Here is a 12365-nt window from a genome sequence, read left to right as displayed (position 1 = left end):
CTTAACCGACTGCGCCACCCAGGCGCCCCTTAATATGATTCTTATTTCTGTAAAGAAGACCCTTGAGGATAAGATACTCAGGAATATTCTCTTTCTACCAACCACATTTTCTTATTAAAAACAATATATTAAGAATTGGTTAGCAAACCCTGGGTATAGGTGTATGTACTTTCTACCTAGGTGTGTGATGTGGATAGATTTCTTCTTTGTGTGGGAACCCGGGTTTCTCATTTGATAAACAGAAAGGTTTATAGCCATTCATTTCCATTTAAATGTCCATAAGTAGCAGATTGGTTAAACAAATGGGTTTATGTCATTTTTGCAGTTGTTGAAATGCTCAAAAAATATGGAAAGATATGTAAGGTATATTAAATTTAAAAAGCAATAGTTGGAATAGTTCACACAGTATGATCCCACTTGTTTAAAAAATTATATGTATATGTGCTTGTACATGCAAAGAAAGATTTTGGAAGAGAATCCAGGAAACTTATTCACTGTAATCGTCCTTGAGACATAGGACTGGGGGTAAAGGGAAATTGAACATTTTACTTTTCATTTTATATTCTTCTCAAGTATGGGCTTTTTTGTCATGTGCAAAGGAGTCTGGTAGAGATATTGTGGTTCTTTCTAACTCCAAGTTACCATAATTTTATCCTTTGGCCTTCCCCCAGATATTCTTTTGCAAAATACGTGGTAGAAATGTGCATTACTTTTGCTCATGGCTAAATCGATCTCAGTTTACATCTTCTGTGAACTGCCTGTAGACTGTTTAGAAGCAGCACTTAGATTCACTGGGAGCTTTTATTTTAAATTTGATGTACCTCCCCTTTGAAGTTTGCAGAATCTGGATGACAAATATTTCTAAATTTGGATTTTTTTTCTTAAGTGGAAGATAAAGAAGCAAACTCCAGGATTTTTTTTCATCTAGTTCCCATTGTTTTTTTTTTGGGGGGGGGGGGAGGGATTGTTTTGCTGTTTGTTGTAAACAAAGGAGATAAGGTGATTGTCCTGCATGTAATGCCAGTTGAGCTTTCTGCATGAGTTCTGCTCTGAGAAGGCAGGCAATATCCCAAGTCAGAAAGTGGCTGTGGGATGCAACACTCCAAAGGCATTTCAGAAAATTGCAATAGCCTCACTTACATGTGATAAATATGTTCCTAGAGCTACTTGTAAATTTGCAGTTTTAATCAGCTGTTTCAGGCAAGTATTGTGAGGGTCAAACGGAATTTAATAAGGTGCTACAAGACCTGCATTTTGGTCTTGCTGGATGGTAGCTGTCAGTTTGAAAAATGGGGCTGAGGTTGTGGCCTGAGCTTCTAAGCAAATTGTTCCTGCTGGCTTCCTAGGATTTTAGCTCCCAAGACCCCCTGCTACTTCAGCATTGATGGAGGGGGAGCCGTCAAGGTACTTTCAGGTGACAGAGATGCAGGTTTCCTTGGGGTCAAAAAACCTAGTGCATGTCCAGTGGAAAATGGCCAGGATGATCAGGGTCTTAAGACCAAATTTTGCATGGAAAGAAAGGTTAAAGGAACAAGAATGTTTCGCTTAGAAAAGAGAAAAATGAATATCAGAGCCGCCAGCAATGTCAGACATCATCTATTCAATCCCCTTTATTGTGCAGATGACATTCAAGGAAGTTAAATAAGTGCATGAAAGTCATAAAACACATTCGTGGTGATGCAGAAGCTAGGACTCAAGTGTCCTGACTCCCCTGCCCCCACACGTTTGCATGCCATCCCCAAAGTTCATGTTCTTTCCGTTCTATCCCACTGATGGTTCTTAAGAAACACAAACAGGATAAATTCATAAAGTGCTTAGCATGGAGTCTGCCAAAGAGGGGAAACCATTATGTGTTAATTCCTTTTCTCCCCAGTATGTCCCCTGCCATGACTACCAGTATACAAGGATAAGACTGTAGCTAGAATTGATCATCATCTTTAAATGAATGCCTTCTGTGCTCTTTCAGGTCGGAGTAGAGCACATGAGAGTAGAACTTAAATTCATATTTCATCATAACAAAAAAAAAATAAGAAAAAAACCCCTTTATAATGAATAGAATTGTCCAGCAATATAAAAAGCTGTACTCAGAGCTGAGTTTCTCATCACAAGTTGTATTCAAGAGCACCAGGTGGCAAATCAATCCATGATTTCTCCTGGGATTCTATTAATGAATTTAAGCTATGATTAGATTACTTCTAAGAGTCTGTCTTTAACTTGGAGGCAATGAGGATGAATAAGCAGAAGGATGTATCCAATGTAATGTTGAAAAAGATTAATCTGATAGCAGGAACAAATGGGGGAGCAGAAATGCTGATGGGAAGCTAGTTAGGGGCTGTAAATAGTTGAACTGTCAACTTAAAATTACATAAATGTCAATGCTGGGTCAACCACAAATGCTTCATAGTCCAATCTGCATTTATTTCACCTCTTCTCATAAAACTGTGTATATACTGAGTCATAGAGCCCCTGGAAATTCTACTCCTGGCCAAGCTCTTTAAAATTCCCCATGACTACTGTATCTACTAATCCCAATGACCACCCAAAAGGAAGGCAAGGGCACCCAAAAGGAAGGCAAGGGCATGGAGATGAATGATGGATCGGAAACAGATTGTGTTCAGCTAAGCTACTGTGCCTTTTCCGTTATTGTATCTTCTCTCCTTAGGTTATGTTGACATTGGACTGATTCCAAAAGGAGCAAGGGACATAAGGGTAATGGAGGTTGAAGGAGCTGGAAACTTTTTGGCCATCAGGAGTGAAGACCCCAAAAAATATTACCTCAATGGAGGATTTATTATCCAGTGGAATGGAAACTACAAGCTGGCAGGGACCATCTTCCAATATGACAGGAAAGGAGACCTGGAGAAACTGATGGCCACAGGTCCTACCAATGAGTCAGTGTGGATCCAGGTAATGCAGAGGGGAAGGCAGCTGATGATATGTACATTAGTTAGGACATTTATGATGTTCTTTTCCAAGGTATTTGCTAGGGGACGTTAATTAAAAATACTTAAAATTTTTAGCAAGGAACAGGGAGGGAAGCAAGATGTTACTTGTGCTGTTAATCCTTTATTGCCTAGAAATTTCTGAAGTCCCCATAATGAAATGATGGGGTCCCTAAAATCCTCTAACGGGAGTTTTGAGTTCAGTTTCCACTATGGTTGACCTAAGCTGTTTATTTGCAGGTGTTTCTCAGGTATAAAAAAAGATGCTGTCAATCTATGTCAGTGTGGCATGAGTTTCCAAGTAGCTTTCCAGCAATGGTGATGGACTGACATGGTTTTTTCATATGTTATCATGTGCTTGTCCTCAGACAAGATGTTTGACTTTGTGAAACTCTTGGGGGAGAATGGAGTTAGAATGTAGTATGTCTCCTTGAAGGCACAAGCGGGTGTTGTGAGAGTTGAATAAGTAAATTGTCTTTCATGTTGGCGAGGAACTATAGAAAAGGAGTAGATTATATCAGTAGAGACAAGGCAAGTTGGGGATTACAGATGGCCCAAGAGAAAGTCAGATATAACCATATTCAGAAGTTAGGAGGTAATTGCAGAGCCAGAGATCAGAGCACTCATAAAAGCTGGAGGTCAAGGCTTGACAGCTATGATTCACAAATGTCTTGAGACCTTAAATCTTACCTGCCTACATGGCAAAGGATTTACATATGGGAACCCCAATCCCATGGAGCAACCAATCCACCAATTTTAAATATGTGGTAAGTAGAGTACCTGCAGGAGAGGGAAGTGAGGGGGGGTCCCAAGAATGGTATGCCTTGCCTAAAGCCCATGACCATTTTTATTGCAGAACTATATGCTTTAAAGGAATTAACTCACCTGAGAGCTAGGGAATAGCATCATAAGGCAACAGCAACAACAATAATAAAAATTAATGTTTATTGAATGCTAACTACATATGAGGCACTATTCTATTCATATCTTTTTTTTTAAGATTTTATTTTTAATCTGTACACCCAACATGGGTCTTGAACTTACAACCTGAGATCAAGAGTTGCATGCTCTCCTGACTGAGCCTACCCAACGCCCTGTATTCTACTCATATCCAGTTATGTTACATTTATTTACTTATTCGACTCTCACAACATCCCTATTAGTCATGCTATTGTTATCCTCACTTTGTAAATAGGGGAAACTAAGGCACAAAGATATTAAGTAACTTACCTGTAATCACAAGGTTATTAAGTACACAAGGGTGCAAGGTGACCTACCAGTCTATTGTTGGAAAAGACACTATCCCCATTCCCTCAGAGAAATTTCCATAAGATTAAATCTCCATGGGAATTCAGCCAAGAAATAATCAAACGGAGATTAGATAGAGACAGATAAAGGTATAGATGTAGGTAGATATACATATAGATATAGATACAGATAGGTGTGTAGGTGGAAGTAGAGGTGGAGATATATTCATTTATTGGCGTTTGCTCCAATGCATGTCTTCATAATTACTTTAAGATGATGGACATTCTGTAGTGTTTGTTACTACAGCACTGTGTTTTGTAATATAAAGTCACGACAGTGATGTCAACCTTCTATTGCCTTTTAGCTTCTGTTCCAGGTGACTAACCCTGGCATCAAATATGAGTATACAATCCGGAAAGATGGCCTTGACAATGACGTGGAAAAACTGGTGTACTTCTGGCAGTATGGCCACTGGACAGAGTGCAGCGTAACATGTGGGACAGGTGAGAGACAGCTGCTGTGTCTCTGCATCCGTGTCAGCTTCCCATTGGGCCACGGAGGCAGTCTGAGCCAGTGGTTCATACTCTGTGCCTACAGGTCTGCAGGGTTCCACAAACATGGCCCGGGGCCTCTCTGAGAGTGAATATGCTGGTCATGGTCTAAAGAGAGAGGCAGTTTTTCTTGTATCAGCTTTATATACTGTTGTTCATGAAAGAGTTTGTTTGAAAAAAAGGTTACATGTCTTATTTTGTTGTGTTTTCAGAATTATTGAGACAAAAGTGACACATCATAACATTGTGTAAGTTTGAATTGTACCGGATGATTTGATACACGTACATATTGTGAAACGTTTACCACAATAAGGTCAGCCAACGTATCCATCACTCCACAAAGTTACCTTTTGGTGTATGTGGTGAGAACATTTAATATCTGCTCTTTTGGCAACTTTCAGGCATACAATACAGTATTACATGTGTTTTGCTTTTTTAATGTTTATTTATTGATATTTGAGAGAGAGAATGAGTGCGTGCACAAGCTGGAGAGGGTCAGAGAGAGAGGGAGAGGGAGAGAATCCCAAGCAGGCTCCACACTGTTAGCTCAGAGCCCGATGCGGGGCTCCATCCCACGAACCGTGAGATCATGACCTGAGCCGAAATCAAGAGTTGGGTGCCCCAGTATTACATGCGTTTTAAAAAGCAAAACAGAAAGGCTTAAAAGCCTGGTTGAGGACCTGAAGTTCACAAAAGTCAAACACCCTGCGGGGCACCTGGGTGGCTCAGTCAGTTAAGGGTTCTAGTCTTGATTTTGGCTCAGGTCATGATCTCATGACTTATGAGATCGAGCCCCAAATCGGGCACCACACTGAGCATGGAGCCTGCTTGGGATTCTCTCTCTCCCTCTCTCTCTGCCCCGCCCCCACTGTACTCCCTCTCTCTCAAAATAAATAAATGAACATTTAAACAACAACAACAGCAACAAAAGTCGAACACCCGGCTCAGAGGCATACTGTAAATGATGGGCAAATCCAAACCATAACAGGCTCTCCTGATTCCAACCTAGTGTTCTTTTTTTCTGTCTCCAATTTACCACGTTTTCGTATCTACTAGGAGAGTAGTTTCCTCTCATAAAATTGAGCATTGGAGAGATTCCTTGCTGTCAAGTGTATCAGGATGGAGTAAGTTCTGCTACCATAAGAAATCAAAATCTCAGGACTTCAACACAGAGAAGGTTTATTTCTAACCCATTGTAAGTCTGATGCAGATTGGGTGGCCCAGCTTCATCTTGCAACTAAGACATCTGACATGTGTGGCTTCCAGCATGCCCCACAGCAAACAGAAATGGAAGAGGCAGACTGGCTCTTGTTAAGGGCCACGGCCTGGTGGTGACCCAGATCATTTCTGCTCACCTTTCATTTCATCGGTTGGCCTTAGTCCTCTGAGTACAAGCTGGAAACTGTAAACAAGTGCACGGACATTTGTAGGGCATCCACTCTCTTGGCTGAAGGCTGGGTGAACTTCTCTAAGGTCTGGGGCGAGGGGGCGGGGAAGGGTATGTCAGGTACTTGGGGCTCTTCACTCATTTGGGGGGCTTTAATAGTAGTCCCATATGAGGCCTCTGCCTCCCTTTTTTGGATCATGTCCAAGTCTGTTCTGGAACTTCCTGCCTTTAGCTTGTAACTACTGCCTTTAAAACTAGGGCAGCAATAAGGGGAAGTGCCAAATTCAGCGAGGTAGCCAAGAGAATGGAAGTGAAGGAGTGAATGGCCAGAAGAACACAGTCACCTCCTCTGTGGGCCTCTCTCTTATATACTCTGTCTCGTCACCATTCCTTCACTCGCTCCTCCCTGTACCTGTGCCCCCTGCCCCAGGAAGCAGTCCTGGAAAGGGGTCCAGCAATGGACATTGAGTCACGCATTGTCAACCTAATCGACGATTCTTGTATTTCCAACTTCTCTCTTCCCCTCCTTCAGTACAGAAACCAAGGGTTAACTTTTAGAAATCGTAGGGATCGTGTTCATTTCAAAATGTGTGCTGGTTTGAAAATCCTAGTCCTCTGGAAATCCATTAGGTCAAAGCTGTGATTTGTGGCAGCAGCCGTAAGTGGGGTTGGTGTCATACTGCTATCCCCAGTGCTACCCCTGGCATTTCCAGATGTCCTGCCCCACTGCCCAGGGGGCTGGGCTTGCCGAGAAGCAAAAGCAACATAAACAAAAAATAAGTTGGTGAAAAATATTTCCTTGAGGAGCAGTTGTGAGGAAAATGAGGTCATGGGGACTATAAATACAAATACTTTTTCGAGTTCTCATCCCCATTTTTCTCTTCTTTAGGTGAAGTACAGGTTTAAGCTTTAAGCTGAAATCCTTTGTCCCTGGACACCAAGGAGTGAAAACTCAGCCAGTCCAGGCTGGGCAGGGGCCCCTCCACAAAACAGGAGAGCACCCACCCGCCCCTCTTTTCTGTTTCAACATGGGATGAATTCTTTGCATTATTTTTTTTATTTTTTATTTTTTTATTTATTTTTTATTTTATTTTATTTTTAAAAAATTTTTTTTCAACGTTTATTTATTTTTGGGACAGAGAGAGACAGAGCTTGAACGGGGGAGGGGCAGAGAGAGAGAGGGAGACACAGAATCGGAAACAGGCTCCAGGCTCTGAGCCATCCGCCCAGAGCCTGACGCGGGGCTCGAACTCACAGACCGCAAGATCGTGACCTGGCTGAAGTCGGACACTTAACCGACTGCGCCACCCAGGCGCCCCGAATTCGTTGCATTATTCACACATGCAATATTTCAGAGCATAGGAATACAAGATAAATGACTGATATGTGCTGTGTTCGTAAAGATGAGATGCATCCTCTTGGCTAGGAAATGAGATTCCCTTACCAAATGGGCATCAGGCACTTGGTTCTGATACAGCCTGATCCTTCAGCAACACCTCGGCCTGCTTGGGCAAATGTCATTCTGGTTATTAAATTTGTTTTTTCAACATTTATTTATTTTTGGGACAGAGAGAGACAGAGCATGAACGGGGGAGGGGCAGAGAGAGAGGGAGACACAGAATCGGAAACAGGCTCCAGGCTCTGAGCTATCAGCCCAGAGCCTGACGCGGGCTCGAACTCACGGAGCGCGAGATCGTGACCTGGCTGAAGTCGGACGCTTAACCGACTGCGCCACCCAGGCGCCCCATCTGGTTATTAAACCTTAACAGGAACTATGAGGAAGCTGCCAGTGTCCATGTGCTCACCTGAATCTCAGTCACGCTGCCTATTTGAGCAACAGTGAGCTCTTATTCTGGCAGAGAAGAAAGGCAACATATCTACTCTCATGCTGTCAGACACAGAGGGTGAAATGCTAATATTCCCATAGGACACACATTGCTAAACATAAAGATGGAAGACCGCCTGAAACACTGAATCAGTCAACTGTGTATTTTTAGTTGCTTTGAGCTAAAACGTTCTATACTATAAAGGTAGGTGAAAATATTATTGAAAAATTAGAAATAGAAAAAGTCACCACCCTGACACAATGCATTTTTTACTTTTCTTTTTTGCCTTTTTTTTTTTAAGTTTTCTTAACGTTTATTTATTATTGACAGACAGAAAGAGACAGAACATGAGCAGGGGAGGGATGGAGGAGGGGGAGACACAGACTCCGAAGCAGGCTCCAGGCTCTGAGCTGTCAGCACAGAGCCCGAGGTGGGGCTTGAACTCACAAACCGCAAGATCATGCATGACCTGAGCCAAAGTTGGACACCCAAGTGACTGAGCCACCCAGGCATCCCTTTTTTGCCTTTCAATATGCTTTTTTCTAGTTATAGATGTATATAGTTGTGTGCATATGGATGTGTTTATGTACGTATACACATGCTTTCACTTAATGCCATTAACATGGGTACCTTTCCAGGTCTTAGTCTTCGTAGCTGTCATTTTTTGGATACATTATGTTTCACTGGCAAGACAAAGCAAAATGTCTTTTAGCCAATTCCTTATTGATCATCATATTCTGATGATTTTGTTAGTGTTAATTTGTAGATGGAATTTCTGGGCTCATAGAGCATAAATATTGGGGCTTCTGGGTGGCTCACTTGGTCGAGCATCCAACTTCGCCTCAGGTCATGATCTCATGGTTCGTGAGTTCGAGCCCCATGTCGGGCTCTGTGCTGACAGCTCAGAGCCTGGAGCCTGCTTTGGATTCTGTGTCTCCCTCTCTCTCTGCCCCTTCCTGACTGACACTCTGTCTCTCTCTCTCTCTCTCTCTCTCTCAAAAATAAATAAATAAACATTTAAAAAAAAGAGCATAAATATTATGGCAATGTTAAGAAACTTATTACCAAATTGATTCCCATAGTAAAAAAGTTTGCAAACGGGTAGTAGCAATCATTTTATTTTATTTTATTTTATTTTATTTTATTTGTCTTGTTTTGTTTTGTTTTTATTATTAATGTATTATTTTAGCTTTACACTTTTTCACTGGGAAGCATTATAAATCTCGTAGCAAAATGGAGAATGTAACAGCAAACTCTTGCATGCCAGACACTCAGTTTTCTCAGATTTTACCATTACTCATGCTTATTTCAATCTTCATTTTTTAAAGAAAAGAAATTGCACAAATGCACATGATAAGCACTCCCTGACTCCTCTCCCTTTCCTTTTTCCCCAGAGTTAACCAGGGTCATGTAACCAGTTGTTATTATCATGCATGTTGTTAAATACTCTTATTATACATGTGAATGCTCATCCACATTAAAAAACATTGTTTCTCGGGCATTTAAGCTTATAAACAGTGTCATACTCTGTGTATAGTTCTCTATCTTGTTTTACTCAGTATTATGCTTTTGAGATAAGTCCACACTAATGAAAGTAGCTCTTTGTACATTCACCTGAAGGTCTGCATACCGTCCCACTGTGTGAATATACAGTTATTTCTACATTACACTATTCTGCAGTCAGTTATAAACATTTTTGTAGTGCCATAATGAACACCTTTCCTTAATAGCACTAAAGCTCAAAATAACCATGTACATTTAAGATATGTCCACATATCCTTGATAAAGCATGAGTATTACAAATAGGGACACACATTCCACTCTGACCCTGATGTGTGACTATAGGCTGATATCTAGATGACAATTCACTTCTTTGGAAAATCAGAATCAGATACTTCTTTGACCCTTTTAAAATTGCATTCGTCTTGGTACTAATCCATCTGACTTCGTCCACTGGAATTGTCAGGTAGGGTCAACCAAGTGAAGATACTGGTCTCTAACAATATCTGGAAGACTTTTTTAATATTTAGGACCATAAAAATAACAGAAACGTTGAGATGGATTTAAGCATATACTGTGGAACGAGGCTTATATAGTTCATCGTATGCATAAACACATAGTATTTATAAGATAAACGACAAGTGACATATAGTGATACATACACCATTAATTTCAATGGAGGAACTCTGACACATCATTATTAATTTTGCCCTACGCGCCCCACAGTATCTGCCCGGCCAGTCTATGTTCATCACCACGCTGATCCACCAGACCAACCAGGCAATAGGGATTTTATGTTATGTTTTGTGTCCTTCTGCTACTGCTGGAGTCAGGAGCACGGAGCAATTTTTGCTATTCCTGCACAGAAACAAGCCTTTTGGGAGGATGTTTCCAACCTCTGAGGGTCACCTGACGGTTTCCTATTAGGTTGTGACATTAAGAATTTGCCAAACCACCCAAAGTTTCAATGAAACTTCTAAGTATCTAAGCTTTTCTTTTTTCTGCTTTATAACTGCAGGTACATGTCAGTGTTTCTGGCATCCACCATCTCAGTCTCTATCCACTCACATTGTCCAAGACTTCTCTACAGGTGTTTGTGTCTTTCCAAACAATGACTTGTTCCTTGTGCCACAGAAGTTCCTTTTGTAATGTTGCTTCCAGCTGTTGACAGTGTTTTATTTCTAGGACAAAAGAAGAATAAGACAGTCTTACCAGCTGAGAAAGCCTGAGTGTTTGAAAGGTTACTTATCTTCTTCAAAAGAAAAAAAATACTGTTTTAGTTAACAACAAAATACTGTTGATTCATTTAAAAGGATTCACTCACTGCATGACAACTCCTCTGACATTTTTAAATGATGAGATGTGATCACTGACATCTGAGTATGAAAGCCAGCCTGGGAGATTATGCTGGAACGGGGCGTGTGAAGCAGTGTGAGGTGGCAGGTGGCAGGAGAACGGGCTCCAGTTTGGGTCCTGCCTGCTGTGTGACTGTGGGGAAGTCCCTCCATGTGCTAACGTGAGGAGGTGACCAGCTTATCGGTGTACTCGTGGCCTTTCCGATTCAAGAATTCTGTACACCAGTAAGCCCACTCAAGGCCTGGATGCCCTGAGAGTTCAGGGCACCAACTTGTGTGCCCGCTGATGGCTCTGTCCCCTGGAGGGGGTGGGGGGGGGGAGAAGGCGGGTGGGGTCCCAGTCTTCAGTCTTCTACCCCAGTATTTCACATCCAGCATTGAAGTGTTAGCCCCCTCAAGAGACATGATGACTCCCTTCTCACTCTCCCTCCACCTCTCAATCCGTGACATGCTGGCCACTCCCCTCACTTCTCTTGGTAATGATGTCTTAGCAAAAGCTGTGGTCCCTTTCCTCTGTCAGCCTGTGGGACTTCACTGTGCCTCCATTTCATCTTTCACATACAAATAATGGTAGTGCTGACCTCACTGGATTGTTGTGAGGTTTGGGTTTCTGTCTACCAAAATAGATAATAAGTAATACATTTTACGTATTATATATTTGTATATGTACATATATGTTTGTTTATTTGTACACACACACATACAGTTCTGAACAGCACCTGAGACAAGGCAAGTGCTACATGTGTTCACTATTATTATTTATCCAAAGCTAAACCCAGCCTACAGGTGTTCTTGGTCTGCCTATAGAATGTGCCACCCCCCGAGTGGCTTTTCTTACTCACATTACCGACCTGGTCTCCGAAGGCAGCAGTATTATTAGTCCCTGTTCTCAAAGCCTCTACTTTAGAAACATGACCCCTCAAACTTTACAACATTCTTTTGAATTTTATTCCTGTCTTTCAGAGTTTACTAATAATATAAACATCCTTACCCGCTTTGTTCCTTTATTAAGCTAATAGCAATTGTGTTATAATACCTGGTGACAATCTGCTTTCGTTATTTAAGTCTCACTTTTTTTTATTTGGAATATATGTATTGGTCTTGTCTCCCCAGTTACATTATAATCTGTATATGAGATTGTGTGTTAATCTACCTATATTATCTGTAGTCCTTCTCAAGAAAGATCTCTTCCACCCACTGTGAGCTGTAGCATGAGTGAAGTAGAGACTCCGTTCCCTATCCATACTTTGGAAGCCAGACACCTTATGGACAACTTTCCCATCAGTGATAAGCGTGGCCACTTGACATGACCAGGGGCCTCCCTGACACTAGGTATGTGGGCTCGGGATTTAACACGTGGGAACCTTTCTGCCCTGCCCCCAGGTATCCGCCGCCAGACTGCCCGTTGTGTGAAGAAGGGCCACGGGATGGTGAAAGCTACCTTTTGTGACCCAGAAACACAGCCCAACGGGAGACAGAAGAAGTGCTATGAAAAGGACTGTCCACCCAGGTAACCACTGATAAAAGAGCTCTGTGTGTCTGATGTAACAGTAATC

At 41.8% G+C, this 12365-nt stretch overlaps 1 protein-coding gene across 2 annotated transcripts in view; it reads left to right on the top strand.

The window, feature by feature from the left end:
- Positions 1-12365, top strand: part of ADAMTS12 (ADAM metallopeptidase with thrombospondin type 1 motif 12) — a 332472-nt gene that overhangs the window by 261435 nt on the left and 58672 nt on the right. For both annotated transcript variants that reach the window (XM_040494910.1, XM_040494900.1), the window contains exons 15-17: positions 2663-2907; positions 4555-4693; positions 12193-12319. In XM_040494910.1, the coding sequence (XP_040350844.1) occupies positions 2663-2907; positions 4555-4693; positions 12193-12319 (511 nt within the window). The remainder of the gene's footprint in view (positions 1-2662; positions 2908-4554; positions 4694-12192; positions 12320-12365) is intronic.

Source organism: Herpailurus yagouaroundi, unplaced genomic scaffold (assembly GCF_014898765.1).
Source record: "Herpailurus yagouaroundi ecotype Mexico unplaced genomic scaffold, PumYag 29, whole genome shotgun sequence".
NCBI classification, from domain to species: Eukaryota; Metazoa; Chordata; class Mammalia; order Carnivora; family Felidae; genus Herpailurus; species Herpailurus yagouaroundi.
This window is presented reverse-complemented; position numbering and strand designations above follow the sequence as displayed.